At 33.8% G+C, this 17,321-nt stretch overlaps 2 protein-coding genes and 1 long non-coding RNA gene across 3 annotated transcripts; all 3 read right to left on the bottom strand.

Moving 5' to 3' along the window:
- Positions 1–307: 307 nt before the first annotated feature.
- On the bottom strand, positions 308–1,461 carry LOC137744640 (uncharacterized). The gene is made up of 2 exons (XM_068484412.1): positions 1,366–1,461; positions 308–1,258 (listed from the first exon to the last, which is right to left on the bottom strand). Exon 2 carries the CDS (start codon positions 1,250–1,252, stop codon positions 467–469), a length of 786 nt encoding a protein of 261 aa, XP_068340513.1. The 5' UTR covers positions 1,253–1,258; positions 1,366–1,461; the 3' UTR covers positions 308–466.
- Positions 1,462–5,703: 4,242 nt separating this feature from the next.
- LOC137744276 (uncharacterized) lies at positions 5,704–9,017 on the bottom strand. Its single transcript, XM_068484132.1, has 4 exons — positions 6,751–9,017; positions 6,351–6,659; positions 6,157–6,262; positions 5,704–6,054 (listed from the first exon to the last, which is right to left on the bottom strand). The coding sequence occupies exons 1-4, from the start codon at positions 9,015–9,017 to the stop codon at positions 5,704–5,706; spliced, it is 3,033 nt and encodes a 1,010-aa protein (XP_068340233.1).
- Positions 9,018–15,623: 6,606 nt separating this feature from the next.
- LOC137744712 (uncharacterized) lies at positions 15,624–16,546 on the bottom strand. The gene is made up of 3 exons (XR_011069619.1): positions 16,426–16,546; positions 16,242–16,297; positions 15,624–16,108 (listed from the first exon to the last, which is right to left on the bottom strand). It is a non-coding gene; the product is annotated as an uncharacterized lncRNA (long non-coding RNA).
- Between the last annotated feature and the right edge of the window lie 775 nt (positions 16,547–17,321).

Below are 17,321 nucleotides of genomic sequence, written 5' to 3'. Positions count from 1 at the left end.
AAAATATAAAAACTAGCGACGCATACTTACACGTGCATCAGCTATTTAATAATAAAGTATGCAGTATACTGTCGCTTTAAAGCGACATTATATTAAAATGAAATAAATAAAATATTCCTTAAACCGACGTTAGATAACAATTAAATAAATAAAATATAAAAACTAGTAACGGTCTTAACCGACACTATATTTGTTAATAATAATAAAAGTGGATGAACAACTGCATGCAATTTCAATTAATTCCAACCAAAAAAAATTATAAATTTTAAGATCAAAATAAACATTAATGAAAATAAATAACAAAAACAATAGTGCCAAACTGTACATTTCACATTTCACATAAAATCCAAAAAGTCGTCCGTCGTAACAAACATTAAATCCGACATTACAAACATAACATAAAAAAACAAAAAGATAGACCAATTATACTGTCGTATTTAACCGACAAGAAAAAGAACCAATTAAACTACCCAACCGAATCTGCGCCTGAACGTCGTCCAGATCCTTCTGCTTGAGAATCTTCTCCTTGAGATACTCCTCCTTGAGATCCTCCTTCTTGAGATCCTCCATCTGATCCAAAAATCCTCGACAAGTCCACATCAAATCCAACACCTGCAAGCATTCCAGAAAACCCCCCAACTGGAACTTCAGGAAAAGATCCACTAGGAGCAGCCATCTCAGGTCGATATACTGGCACTTGATAAGGTGGCTGCTGCATATATGGCATGGGCGGCTGCTGCATGTATGGCATGGGCGGCTGCTGCATGTATGGCATGGGCTGCGCAGGCATCGGATACACAGGATATAGAGGTTGCTGATTATTGCCAGCATACGGATATGCAGGGGAAGGCTGACTTTGGCCCGACTGTTGAGGAGGTTGACTGTGGCCTGATTGTTGGGTTCCCGGGCTATATGGTGGTTGTGGCTGAAATCTTTGAAAAAACCATGCAAACAACTGATTTTGCTTGTTCTCCAGGTCCGAAATCCGTTTATTATTATTTTCGTCTCTCATTTTCAACTCATTATTTTGAGTCATTAGCAACGCCATTGAACTCTTAGATGATCTCCTAGAGGAAATTGATGTAGAAGATGCAGAAGATGCATAAGACACCATATCAGGAGTCACACCATGACCGTATCCTCTGACTCTATTATACCTCTCAGGACCCATAGTATCAACATAAACTTGGGTCCTAAGATCTTCATTATCGTCTTGGCCCGACTCAATCAATGTTTGCAGGTTGCTCTCCATTGTTGACTTGCATTACAATTTTTAAAAACAAAAATTCAATCGTAAAACAGAAAAATAAGCTATAGATAATAAATACTAATAAAATCAAATACTAACACGAAAAAATCAATTACCCCTGTACGCTCCGATGTTTCATCAATCCATGATTTATCTTTTCGTGTATGACATTCACGAAAAAAGGTTACAGGATCTGCTTCTTTCCCATGCTTCTTCCGCTTTATCAAAAATAAAATTTCATACAAACAAATTAAGCAAACCTCATACTAAAAATAAATATAATTATTTAAAATTAATCATCTCTTGAAAATGTACAATCCATACATATTCTTCCCGCACTCTTGCAAAGGATTTTGTACCAGTAGTATGGTTCATTGATTTCAATCCCCGATTAATCTTATTTTTTTCAGCAACCTCCTGAAAAAAAACGAACGAAAAAAGAAAAGATTATATTAGGCAACTTTAAAGTTATAACGAAATAAATCGTGTAGGGTTTACCTTTGTTTTGTCTCTATTCCAATATGCCAACAAATCATTCCACTGGGTAGGAATCACATCAGGAGGAGGCTCGCTGCGAACCTGTTCTGCTCTTTTAGTATAATACTTTTTTTTTAACTTATTTCTAAACTCTTTGTGCGCATGCTCCGCAATCTTAAGCGTCATATGACGGATCAAAGGCATTTTTACTATATCTGCATCTTCAAAAAAGATACTTCCCTACATACATAAAAACAAAAAACAAAAAAAATCACGCTAGTCAAATATTATTACAATCATTGACCTATTCTTCTATTTTCAACTAAAAATAAAAAGATCTATATATACCTTTATTCTATTCCAAAAAGCTTCCTTATCTTCTTCCGTAACCTTACGCCAATCTTTCTCCAACGGAAGATTTCTATAGTCCCTAACCTCCGCTGCTACATGTTTTGAAAAAGCACTAGCGTTATCACTAATGCATTTTCCGGACGAATCAAACGAACAAAGCTGTTTCGTCCATTTAGGAATTGAGGGTCCACGCCTCCGTTGAGATGTACCTTGTTAATACAAACACACAATTAAAAAGTAGGAAACAAATGTATATTTTCAGATTAGCAATAATAATCGTTCAAACACAAAAAAAAAAAAAAAAAAAAACTGACACTCATAACAATTCAAAAAAGAACCAGCATCACCCTCGTCCTCTTCCAAATGAAGTTCCTCAGAATGTTGATCTTCACGGGAATTATCCATTGCAAAACTTAATGGAAGGAGAAGGAAGTGGGGGAAAGAGGAAGCTAGAAATGGGGGAAAGAGGAAGCCAGAAATGGGTGATAGAGAGGAGAGACAGAAGTGGAACACGGAAGTGAAGGGAGACAGAAATTAAATATGGATAACAACTTAGCGTCGAAATATGAATACATTACGTCGCTTAAAACCGACACAATCACTGACTAAACCTCCCCACACGTAACCTGACATAAAGCCTGCTATACTTGTCAGTGCAAGCCTATTGCGTCGCTTTAAACCGACGTTATCTTGCATAGCGTCGAAATAAGGGCCTACTGCGTCGTTTAAAACCGACGTTAGCTTGCATAGCGTCGAAATAAGCACAGGTTTGTGTCGCTTAAAACCGCCACTATATCTGATTCGACCTATATTATAGCCTGACATAGTTTTGACTGAAAGTCTGACATGTTTCAGTCATAAATGCCTTTGCGTCGAAATAAGGTCACATTGCGTCGGTTTTAACCTACGTTAGCCTGACAGGTTTTTAATAAGAGAAAGTTTGTGTCGAAATATGAAAACATTTGCTTCGAAATAAGAATCGTCTGACATTCAATTAGTCTCGAAAATGTATAATTTTGCCTCGATTAAAACCAGTCCAAGTTGACATGCCAATCAATTCAACCCATTCCAAGCAAAAAATACCGGGAAACCTCCCGCCGAACATAAAAATAAAATTTGTACTTCCCAAAAAAAAAGGAACAAATAAATAAATTTATTAAGTTATGTTATGTCATATAATATTTTAATAAATAATTAGACATGCCAATCAATTTACCCAAAATTTAAAAATAATTAGTTATGTTATGTCATATAATATTTTAATAAATAAATTTATTAAGTTGAATCAATTTTTTTTGCACTGTAATTGTTATTTTAATTTGTTGTTATTTTGATAATTTTTTGTTGTTATTTACTAGAATGGATTAGATGAACATAATTTGAGTTGTTATGAGAAAATGGAATGAATAATATTTATAAGCATTTATGTTAAATTAACAATATTAAATATAACCTAAACTTATAATATTTAGGAATATAAGAATATATTATGTTAAATTAATTTTTTTTGCACTCTAATTGTTATTTTAATTTGTTGTTATTTTGATACATTTGATAACATTTGGTTGTTATTTACTAGAATGGATTAAACACCATTGAACCCAAATCAAAGTTGGAAGTGTGGTGATATGTAGAGTTGCACCACATCGGAAAGTTAATTACCCTAGAAAGCTTAGAAGAGTTGAGTCACTCTTTGTATTTTAAATTGAAGATCGAATTCATTCATTGTATTCATATAGGGTCAAGGAGTGTAGTTATAAAAAATCATCTAAATCGGAGTTAAAATAACCGTTAAATCGTGATTTTTCGTTTATAACCGTCGAAAAGCTTTGTCCCGTTACTTGATCTCTGAATGTTTTTTTTTTGTGATTTTTTGCTGATGTGATCTCCAAGCATATACAAACAATTTTGACGGTTTGGATCGTTGAAATTAGTTTTGGAGAATTCGTAAAACGATAGATTGACTAACACTTAGAGTTTATTTATACTTTCATTAAGTATAACGTAAGATTTTGTGGTATCCACTTGTGTAAATATTTTAAATTGAAGATCGAATTCATTCATTGTATTCATATAGGGTCAAGGAGTGTAGTTATAAAAAATCATCTAAATCGGAGTTAAAATAACCGTTAAATCGTGATTTTTCGTTTATAACCGTCGAAAAGCTTTGTCCCGTTACTTGATCTCTGAATGTTTTTTTTTTGTGATTTTTTGCTGATGTGATCTCCAAGCATATACAAACAATTTTGACGGTTTGGATCGTTGAAATTAGTTTTGGAGAATTCGTAAAACGATAGATTGGCTAACACTTAGAGTTTATTTATACTTTCATTAAGTATAACGTAAGATTTTGTGGTATCCACTTGTGTAAATATTTTAAATTGAAGATCGAATTCATTCATTGTATTCATATAGGGTCAAGGAGTGTAGTTATAAAAAATCATCTAAATCGGAGTTAAAATAACCGTTAAATCGTGATTTTTCGTTTATAACCGTCGAAAAGCTTTGTCCCGTCACTTGATCTCTGAATGTTTTTTTTTTGTGATTTTTTGCTGATGTGATCTCCAAGCATATACAAACAATTTTGACGGTTTGGATCGTTGAAATTAGTTTTGGAGAATTCGTAAAACGATAGATTGGCTAACACTTAGAGTTTATAATTATTATAATTAGTATAAAACTACAAATAATAAAAAATAATTATATATAATTATTATTATTAGGGTGTAAAACATTCATTGCATTCGTATAGGGGTGTAAAACAGTTAAATTAATATATAATTATTATTGTTTTTAGGGGTGTAAAACAATTAAATTAATATATAATTATTAATATTTAGGCTATAAAACTGCAAATAATAAAAAATAATTATATATAATTATTATTATTAGGGGTAATGCATATGATTGACAACAAGTATCTTGCGTCGAAATAGTCTCATATTGCGTCGAAATAGGCTAGGGTTGCGTCGGTTAAAACCGACGCCAAGTCTGACACACATGTCCTAAGCTTAACATTGCGTCGAAATAGGCTACGGTTGCGTCGGTTAAAACCGACGCCAAGTCTGACACACATGTCCTAAGCTTAACATTGCGTCGAAATAGGCTGGGGTTGCGTCGGTTAAAACCGACGCCAATTCTGACATACCTGAAAAATGCCGTCGGTTAAAAGCGACAGAATGTCAAGGAAAAAAAAAAAAAAACAGAAATATAATTTTATAATACGATATCATAGCATACAAAATAAAACAAAGTCTAATTAATACAAAAAATAATTAATATATTTATTCCCTGTCATCATCTGTTAGCTCTTCGTCGGTATTGGCATGATTAACGAACCCGGTAGGCAACGCTAATGATTCAAGAAAGGGAGTCTCTTCCACGCCAACCCTTGTATGAAAATTTTCATTATCAAGAATTCGATCATCCAAGTTCGGCGTGTCATAATCATCAATAGCATCACTATCCTCTAATACGTCAAATAAATCTCTTGGCTGAGTTCGAACAACTACGTGCCAATCTTTTTCAATCGTGTCCTCCACGTAAAATGCCTGTAATGCTTGTGATGCTAGTATGAAAGGATCCTCTTTAAATCCCAATTGATTGAAATTCACCATAGTAAATCCTTATTGATCAGTCTTCATTCCTCGTGGACTTTCACTATTAACCCATTCGCACTTAAATAACATCACAGCTCGACCCCTATCTCCTGCTTCAGTAGGACCACAATATTTGACCTCAAACATATCTACAACTCTGCCATAACAATTTACTTGCCCAATTGCTCCAGGAACATTTGCAGGTACAAAGACACCACAGTTTTGATTCTTATGCTTATCATCCACAGATTTTATACGAAATCTAAATCCATGAACAATGTGACTTTTGTATCTGCTCACAACCCTACTAGGATAATTAGCTAGCCAATGCAAGTCTTGAGATATCAATGTGTCATTAGCATCATATCTTGAATTCATCTGTAATAAGTATGAAGATAAATATTGACAAAATAACTATAAACATGTTATAATTAAAATGCAAAACAATAAATAAATAATATGATTATTATATCAACTCACATGTTGCTTGAACCATTCTGGAAATTCTTTCTTGCTTAGCTCTTTAATTTGTCGCATAGTTAACCTTTCTCGACGATATTTAGTTTTCAAGAATTCTTCATGTTGCCTACACAATTATGTCCAATTTAGATAATTATTTTTTCAAAGTTAAGAAAACCAATAAAACATTTCGACGTATGATTAAACATTCTTACCTTCTAAATGGGCTAACTTCATCACAATTATTTAGAATGTATCTATGGCACTGATCAAGAACATTTAGATTGAGCTCCACATTTTCTCCTGAACCCATATAACATCCTTTCGAGTCAAAAATTGATAACCCACCAGATACTCCACGTCCAATCCCATCTTCATTTCGGCCTCTACGGGTACGACGAGACTCAACGTCTCTAAGATATATGGAACAAAATGACAAGCACTCATCCACCAAATATGCTTCAGCAATAGAACCTTCAGGACGACCCTTATTACGAACATAGCGCTTCAGTGTTTGCAAATACCTACAATTATAAAACGAAATACAAATTATTATAATTATTAATTAAAGTTATGACTACAATTGTAAAAAAATTATAAAAATTTATTCATTACCGTTCAATTGGATACATCCATCTATATTGAACAGGGCCTGCAAGCGCTGCTTCATCTGCCAAGTGAACTGGGAGGTGCACCATTATATCAAAAAAAGCAGGAGGGAATATTTTCTCAAGTTGACATAATGTCAAGGCAATTCTTGAATTCAGTTGCTTAAATCCTTCCTCAGACTCCTTCTTACTACATAACTGTCTGAAAATTGCACTCAACTCTAATAAAACCATAGTAACAGCTTTAGGCAAAACCGGGCGTATTGCAAGCGGGAGTAACTGCTGCATTAAAACATGGCAATCATGACTTTTCAACCCATGTATTTTTCGTTCATTCACGTGCACACATCGTGACAGATTTGATGAATATCCATCTGGGACCCGAATAGTAGACAATACTTTACAAAACGCAGTTTTTTCTTCTCTTTTCAATGTGAACAATGCTGGAGGTCGAAATGTTCTATTTCCTTCTCTACGTGGGTGTTGACTATGTCTTATGTTCAAGAATTCAAGATCTGCACGTGCCGCCAATCCATCTTTAGACTTTTCTATATCTAGCAATGTTCCTACCACACTGTCACATATATTCTTCTCGATATGCATAACATCAAGATTGTGTCTAATCAAGAGATGCCTCCAATAAGGTAGTTCATAAAAAATCGATTTCTTCTTCCACTGACTGTTACTACTTGTACTGCTCGAAGCTCTTCTTCTGCGTTGCCCAACTGAAGCATCCTTGTTTGGTTTTCCAAAAGTAAATCTCAATGTAGAAAGTTCTTCGAGACATTGTAAACCAGTCCACTGCCTTGGTGCAGTACGATGCTCTCGACGACCATTAAAAGTGATGGTTTGCCTTCGAAACCTATGATTATCTTCAAGAAATCGTCGATGCCCCATATAACAAATCTTGCGACTCGCTGGCAAGTAAATAGATTCTTTATCATGCATGCAATGTGGACAAGCTTTATAACCATGTGTACTCCATCCTGACAACATTCCATAAGCCGAAAAATCACTTATGGTCCATAACACGGCAGCCTTCATCGTAAAACTTTGGTTGGAAAACGCATCATAAGTGGGAATGCCCACCTCCCACAACTCATTCAGCTCGTCAATCAATGGACGCATGTATACATCAATCTCTTTACCAGGACTGCGCGGTCCTGGTATTAACAAAGACAATAACAAATTTGGTTGCTTCATGCACATCCAAGGTGGCAAATTATAAACAGAAAGCACCACAGGCCATGTGCTATGATCATTCCTCATTTTCCCAAAAGGATTAAATCCATCACTGGCTAACCCTAATCGGACATTTCGAATTTCTGACGCAAAATCCGGATATAAATTATCCAAATGCTTCCATGCGGGAGAATCTGAAGGATGTCTCATAAACTCATCCTTAGGACATTCAGTTGCATGCCATCTCATATGTTCAGCCATATGCTTCGACATAAAAAAGCGTTGCAATCGTGGTTTTAAAGGAAAATACCACATAACCTTAGCTGCGACCTTTTTCCTCGAGCTATCCTCTGCATTGGTAATTTTATATCTTGATTTACCACAAACTGAGCACACGGTCAAATCTGAAGTATCTTTCCAATAGATCATGCAATCATTGGGACATGCATCAATTTTCACATACGACAGCCCCAAGTCATTTATAAGTTTTTTTGCTTTATAACAGGATTCAGGCAAACAATCCCCTTCAGGCAACATTCTTTTAATTAACTCCAGTAAAGTGGTGAAGATCTCGTCAGGCATTCCCGCTAAACACTTGATCTGATACAATCTTACAACTGCTTCCAATTTCTTAAACTCCTTACAACCTGGCCACAAATCTTGATCTGCCTCTTCAAGCAACTTAAAAAAAGTCTGCACCTCTTCTGGACGCCCTTCCCCAATAGGGGGTTCAGTAGATGGCCCAACACCTTCTTCTGTTAATGGTTGGACAAATACATCATTAAGAAAATCATGCATGCCAATCACCTCATCTCCTGTTTCTTCTTCTCCAATTCCCACATTTTGCTCTCCAATGTTTTGCTCGCCATGATGTCGCCAACAAGCGTTTTTATAATCTTTATCCATATCATACAATATGAGATGTTCAACAATGGTGTTCCTAACAAAAGAATATCGATTACAACATCTTTTGCAAGGACATCTAAACTTATCAGGACCAACACCATTTGCAACTGCTTGATCCAAAAACAAATTAATTCCAGTTGTATACGCTTCAAAATTTCGGGGTATTGTCAACCAACTCTTGTCCATATTTTACCACTTTACGAAGGTAAAATATTATGTTGACACTAAGATGCCTACAATCTTTCAATCCCTATCATGTAGGCATAACTATCAAAATTTTCAATTTCTATCTTTCACCCCTCGAACTCTATCACGATTGCAATCTTTTAATTTTCAACACCTATTATAGTAAAAGCAAATTAAAATAACAACAAAAAGTTGTCAAAATTATGCTCATCTAATCCATTCTAATAAATAACAACCAAAAGTTATCAAACTTATCAAAATAACAACAAATTCAAATAACAATTAGAGTGCAAAAAAAATTAATTAATATATTCTTATATTCCTAAATATTATAAGTTTAGGTTATATCCTTATATGAAAGGTTATATTCTTATATGAAAGGATATTCTTATATTATAAGTTTAGGTTATATTCTTATGAAAGGTTATATTCTTATATTTTTATATTCCTAAATATTATAAGTTTAGCTTATATTCTTATTAGAGTGCAAAAAAAAAAAAAAATAACATAATATATTATAATATTACTCAATATTATAAGTTTATGTTATATTTAATATTGTTAATTTAACATAAATGCATATAAATATTATTCATTCCATCTTCTCATAACAATTCAAATTATGTTCATCTAATCCATTCTAGTAAATAACAACAAAAAATTATCAAAATAACAACAAATTAAAATAACAATTAGAGTGCAAAAAAAAAAAAAAAAATTAACATAATATATTCTTATATTACTCAATATTATAAGTTTATGTTATATTTAATATTGTTAATTTAACATAAATGCTTATAAATATTATTCATTCCATCTTCTCATACCAATTCAAATTATGTTCATCTAATCCATTCTAGTAAATAACAACAAAAAATTATCAAAATAACAACAAATTAAAATAACAATTAGAGTGCAAAAAAAAAAAAAATTAACATATTGTATTCTTATATTACTCAATATTATAAGTTTATGTTATATTTAATATTGTTAATTTAACATAAATGCTTATAAATATTATTCATTCCATTTTCTCATAACAATTCAAATTATGTTCATCTAATCCATTCTAGTAAATAACAACAAAATATTATCAAAATAACACCAAATTAAAATAACACTTAGAGTGCAAAAAAAAAAATTAACATAATATATTCTTATATTACTCAATATTATAAGTTTATGTTATATTTAATATTGTTAATTTAACATAAATGCTTATAAATATTATTCATTCCATTTTCTCATAACAATTCAAATTATGTTCATCTAATTCATTCTAGTAAATAACAACAAAAAATTATCAAAATAACAACAAATTAAAATAACAATTAGAGTGACAAAATTAATTAATTCGACTAAATTTTTATTAATTTAACAAAAATAGTAGAATTTTATCTAAGTGCTTAAATTATAATTTTTAAATAAATAAACTTGTGTATTATACAATTTAAAAATTAAAGAAGTTAGGGATACAAACCTGATTTGTTGAAGAATTTCGACGTCAACAATTCTTTATGTACTCAACCAACTCCAATAACTTTCCTACAAAAATAAATTGTAACTAAAAATTAAACAAGAAAAACTTACTGTTGTGAAAATAAAAATATTATAAGCAAGAAAAACTTACTGTTGTGAAGAGGAACAAATGAATTTTGAAAACCAAAGGAGAAAGCTGAAAGAGAGAACAGAGGAACAAATGAAGTTTGCAAACCAAAGGAGATAGCTGAAAGAGGAACACGGGAGACTTTGTAAAAATTGGAAGAACGAATAAGAAAAGTGCAAGAGAAGAAAAAGAAAACACGGGGGAGAGGGTATAAAGAGCAACAATGTGTCGCTTACAACCGACACTGGTTTTCAAAATATATGTCGCTCAAAACCGACGCAAGATTTAAAATATTAAAAACAAGAATTAGTGTCGCCTAGAAGCGACACTAATAGTTTATGTCGCTTAAAAGCGACACTATTTTATTTAAAGCGACGCCATTGCTTAAAAATATTAAAATATATGTCGATTATAAGCGACACTAAATTTTTACGTCGGTTTAAAAGCGACATAGAAATTTTATGACGCTTATAAGCGACACTAAATACGACGTCATCTTCACTGAGTGTCGCAAATCTCTTTTTCGCCACTATATAATATTAAAGCGACGCAAGAAGTGACACTATTAGGTCCTTTTGTAGTAGTGTCTATAAAGTTCCAATGAAACTTTGAAGAGTCAATGATGAAGCTTATGCCTTTCGCATTATCTCGATTGGACCTTTCCATCTATGCAACCATGACCTTGCAGCTATGAAGGAACAAAAATGGCATTACATGCAACACTCTTAAGGGAAAAAGTCCTCGTTTGGCAGCTCGGACTGTACTGACTATTTCAATTAGATAGGTTAAACAATCACCGGATAATACTGATTAAATTAATGGAGCGTTTGATATAATATCAGACTAAAAACCGATTATTCAATATTGCGTTTGGTATTGTTCAGGATAAATCGTATTGTTATTATTTTTCATGAAAAACAATTTCCATATTAGGTTTAAGTAAAAACTTGTTAATAAATGAAAAAAAAAAAAAAAAAATAGAATAAACCACATACAAGGTTGTTTTGATCTTTGTTTGTGCAGATTTCTCCTTTTTGCCTGCCTCAAAGAGCTTATGCGAGGCCTTGATCTTGATCAGCTTCCCTCTTGCCTCCAAGTTCTTTAGTTGCAGCGCCGGAGTCTTCCTCCAGATGCAAAAATTGAGAAAATGATTAGAAATCTCGATTCGAGCACCATAATCGAAAACCCAGAAGCAAAAAATGGAGAAAATGAAGAAATCGGGATTTGAAATCACGCATTAAAGTATCTGAAAGTAGAAAACACAGAAGCAAAAAATTGGAGAAAATGAAGAAATCGGGATTTGAAATCGTGAATTAAAGTACGTGAAAGTATGGAGGATGAGCGGCTATTTTAGTATTGTGCTTTGGCTGTGTGGGCTTCCTCTCTTATGGAGTCCTAGGTTTCGACTGCCTAGCTAGCTGTGTTTCCTTTTTTAGTATTGTGCTTTGGCTGTGTGGGCTTCCTCCATTACCAGAGCCTATGCTGGTGGTTGAGAAGGAGTGAGGGAAAGAGAGCATCAATACCTTGATTAAAGAGTTTGCAATGTGCAGGAGCAGAGAGGGTCGAACGTGAGCATGAACCCGACTAACTATACCAGCGTATATGAGAGGATAACTAAGCGAGTGTAGGGTGTATTAAATTGGTGGGACCCCACCAATTTATTTTATCCGGTGGTTATTTCACACATTAAGCACCAAAACTAGGTCCGTATTAATAATGATATTCGATCCCTTGTACAAGCTAACAAACGAGGTTTAAAAGATCAACGACATTTTCTCCAATGCTTGGAAGAGTGTACTAATGTTATTTATATTTAGATTAATGTATGACAAGATTAGGATGAATTTCAAAGAGGAAAAGTAAAGAAAAAATGGAGCATTTTAAAATCTACATTATATTGTGGACCTTTCAATTTTTGTAGGATTAATGTCATTTACTTTCGTTTTAATTCCTAAAGTCTTTTGAGATATCTCACAAGTTGTAATCTCTTTATTTTAAGCCATTTGGCTTCTCATTTGTAATCATCTTTCAATCTTTCAACAAAATAAAATAAAGACATTCAATTAAACAAAACAACATTTGGGTTTTCAATCAAAATCTGGTGGACTCCATAAATCGTGTTCTTCAAGAGCTTACACTTGTATCCCTCTTGCTTCGTGCTGCATCAATTGGTATCAAAGTTAGGATTTGCCCCGTTCTAGTGGCGATTGGTTGTGGGAGAAGATATACCATAAGCGATGTTGATCGTGAGATTGTGGCAATAGATGCGGTATGCGCAGAGGGAATTGACCATCTCATCTAGTTGACGTTGAAGATATTCCTATTTTTTGGGAAGTGATTACATTTAAGGTTTTCTCTTGTGGGTTGAGGATGTAGAGAAACTTTTCAAGACAACCAATTTTGGAGATAAAGATGGCGAAGATGGTTGCTTCCGATTTAGATGGTGATGTTCATTTATGGTGGGATCAAATACATGATCATAGGCGAAATCAAGGTAGGAATCCTATATAAACTTGGCGTTGGTTGAAGCATCTTATTGTTAAGCAATTCTTTTCCGATTTCTACAAATTGTATTTGGCAAGGACGAGTCAAGCAATCATTAGAAAAGAAGATATAGTGATGGAGACTGATATTTTGTTTCGCAGAGAAATGGCGAAGGTCAAGGTGGAAGAAAAATATCGAGAAATTTTGCTTGTTAAGAATCATGTTGAAGAAGACCTCCCGAGCCAGCTCGATTTAGTGACTATATTGCTTTTGCTTTTCCTATTATCACTGATAAGATTCCATCCAATTTTGAGAAAGCCATTAAGAGTGAAGAAAATGAGAAGTGGTACAATGTCGGTGGTGAGATGAATTCTCTCTTGAAGAACAAGACTTGGGAGTTAGCTAAATTGCCTAAGGGTAAGAAAGCTACCGATTGCAAATGGGTGTATGCCAAGAAGAAAGGTGTTGATGAGAAAAACAATATGAGATTCAAAGCAAGATTAGTTGCTAAAGGGTAAGCACAAAAAATGGCATTGATTACAATGAAATCTTTTCTCCGGTTGTGAAGCACTCCTCAATTTGTATTATATTAGTTTTTGTTGCACAATATGATTCTGAGCTTGTGCAAATTGATGTGAAGACGGCTTTCCTACATGGTGATTTGAATGAAGAGAGAGAGAGAGAGAGAGAGAGAGATATATATATATATATATATATATATGTTTCAACTAGATGGGTATAAAGTGAAAGGGAAAGAGAATTTGTTTTGCAAGTTGAAGAAATCACTTTATGGTTTGAAGCAATCTCCAAGACAATGGTATTTGAGGTTTGATAAACTTATGAGAAGCCAAAATTATTCTAGAAGTCAATATTATCATTGTGTGTATTTCAAGAGCTTGCAAGATGGGTTTTTCGTTTATTTGTTGATATATGTTGGTGATATGTTGATTGCCCCAAAGAATGTCGAAAAGATTGTGAAATTGAAGCAAATGAAGAATGAGTTTGAGATGAAGGATCTTGGTGAAGCAAAGAAGATCATTGACATGGTGATTACTAGAGATAGAGAAAAGGGTTTGGTGTGCTTGAATCGAAAGCAATACCTTGAAATTTGAGTTCTCTATAATGTTCTAAAACTGATAAAGAGAAGTGCAAATGAAAAATATATTGTATGCTAATTTGGTTAGTAGTTTGATGTATGCAATGGTATGATCTAAACGAGATATTGCTCATGCAATTGGTATGGTGAGTCGATGTATGCATAATTAGAGCATTGCCATGCAGCTAAATGGCTGTTAAGGTATCTCCATGGTACTACAGATGTTGGTTTATGCTTTGAGAACGATAACTCTAGTATTGGCAACTTTGCAGTTGGTTATGTTAATTCAGATTATGCAAGTGACTTCGATAAAATGAAGTCTATTGCAAGTTGTGTTTACTATGGCCGAAGGGCTAGTTTGTTGGAGGTCCATTTTGTAGTCGTCTATTGCTTTATCTACTACAAAGGTTGAATATATGGTTGTTGATGAAGCTATAAAGGAAGCCATTTGGATATAGGGACTTATTAGAGATTTTGGGGTTGATCAAAAGCAGGTGGAGGTGCATTGTGATAGTCAAAATGTCATTTATTTGGCTAAGTATCAAATTCATCATGCAAGGACTAAGCACATAGATGTGTGTTATCACTTTGTGCATGAAATCGTTGGTGAGGGGGAGATCATTCTCCAAAAGATTCCAACTAAAGACAACCTCGCAGATATGTTGACTAAGGATGTTATTGTAGCCAAGTTTGTTCATTACTTAAATTTGGCTCACATTTTGCATTCATAAAGAAGGTGTTGAGTAGTAAGAGTGTTGGAGCATTTGGCTCGACATGAATTATTCTCTTGCTAGTATTTGGGAGTAGTTTTTTGGATTAATTGTTGAATATAGTGGTTTAGCCCATCATAACGCTTTTAGGAATTTGGTCAATGTTGAGATTGTTAAGTTTGTGGCCCAATTATTGTGGGCTCACTATTGTCTAGCAGCCCATTAAATGAGTCTTTTTATTTGGCCCATGTGAAAAGCAACATGGTGGCTATTTGTTTATAACAAGGCAGCATTGTTTATATTAGCAACAGCAAAGAGAAATAAAAAAGGGTAGCTGCTGCCCTGTAGAGAGGAAAGCCGCACTAGAAGAAAAATGCTCATCTACCCCGGTGAATGTCTGTAATAGATTACAATTCATCACAGATATTGTGCCCGTTAGTAATCTGGATGTGATAAAAAATCTCAATTTCTACCACGGGCTATGCCCGTTGTCAAATATAATGTAACCACAGACATTGCCCGTTCTAAATTGGAATTTAACACCACGGATACTGTGGTCATCATGGATTACTAATTTACCACGAGTAATGCCCATTATAAAAAATAAAATAAAAAATTCTAAAAAAAAAATATATATATATATATATATATATATATATATATAAACCCACAAAATTGGAAATTTACTATATATACAATTTTTTTTTTAAATAATCACATATTAAAAAAGAATTACAACCTGTACAAAGCTAACAACACCACCATTGATTTATACTATGAAATATCAAACCACACAGGAAGCATTAACTAGGCCTCAAATAACAAGGAAAGTTAGTTGAAAGACTTCACTTTTCCTTGACCGCCTCCAAACGCCTTTAAAAGTTAATAATATGAACCTACCATTAACTTATGAACAACTAAAATTATAAACAACGTAAATCACAAACATTCAGTAGTATTGAAAATCAATAAGCACCGACAACAACAAACAGACTCAAAACTAACGAAAAAGCATTACTTGAATTCTCCTATCGATCAATATATATGTAATCATTGGACTAAATAAACAATTACTTGAACTTGGGAATTACCATTTCAACCAAGTTTCTTGAAGTTATTTAGTGAGCCACCGAAGAGAAGGATCTTGGAGTCCTTGACCTTGAGGTAGAAGCTTGAACAAGGGAAATTGCCATTACTGCAGAAAAGATTCAAATAAAGCAATAAAGCATAGTGTAAGAAAAGACTCGAAAGCACATCAAAATACACATAAAGGAAGAAAACAAAACAATATATAATGAATAGGCAAAGAACATGGACAAGGCAAATACATTTTCTCAGAAGCCATGAACACGAGTCGCACCATTCGTAGCCACCAGCAAAACAACTACAACAGTATTAGAACAAATATAATACAAAATTAAAATACAAGAGCAAAGTTCCAAAATTTGAGCGAGAATATAGAGAATCAAATTCAAAACCCTAACCCAAAAATCCGTCCTAAAATTTGCATACCAATTTCTAAGCCATAAAGTGAGAAAGGCTAGCAAATGCAAACTGCCCTGCAACCCAATCGTCATCCACCATCATTCATAAGAGAGACTAAGCATAGGGGTAGTTTTTGAACAAGAAAAACATTACTGCGACAAGTTATTATCAAAGGCTCATTAATAAAGGAATATCCAAAAAAAAAAACAAAAAAACGATACAAATGAAAATCAAACTTACCCAACCAAAAATAAAAAAAAAAGGAATATTCATCCAAATGTAAACTCTTCCTATTGGTTGGCGAAGCGATGAGATTTGACGAAGCGACGGAAGGATCGATGGAGTGACAGCGGAGCAATGGACAAACGGATCAATGGAGTGAGCGGCGGAGGTGAGAAAGAGGGCGAAACCAAGACCGAATTTATAAGGTTTTTCAACAAAATTGGGGTAAATTGCTACAAAAACAAAGCTTTTGATGGCAGTTTTGAAGAGATTCTGGAGCATAGAGTCCCATCTCCACTAAGTTGGCTCGGAGGAGGAAGAAGGGTTCTTCTGGCATAAGCAGAGGGACAAATGGGGAAACGTGAAGAAGGTTTGAGAGGAAGTATAAACAGGGGTGCTTGTGGCGACATAGGATTGGAGTAGATATGGAAGCCACTATGAAAGAGAGAAAAAGAGAGGACAAAAATTGAGGAACTGAAAAAGGGGAAAGGAAGATAAAGTGGAAGAGATGAGGGCATGGAGAAGGCAGAGAGCGCGCATAAGTGGATTTGTCAAATTTCAAACATGTTTAAAATTTTGCAAAATTTGGTGTCCCGCCTTCTCTACTTTTTTTTTTTTTTTTTTTAATTATGAGTGACTGTACTACACGTTATGCTTGTGGTAGATAATAAAAAGGCGCTGTGGATATTAATCATATTGAT

Source organism: Pyrus communis, chromosome 9, assembly GCF_963583255.1.
Source record: "Pyrus communis chromosome 9, drPyrComm1.1, whole genome shotgun sequence".
Lineage (NCBI taxonomy): Eukaryota > Viridiplantae > Streptophyta > Magnoliopsida > Rosales > Rosaceae > Pyrus > Pyrus communis.
This window is presented reverse-complemented; position numbering and strand designations above follow the sequence as displayed.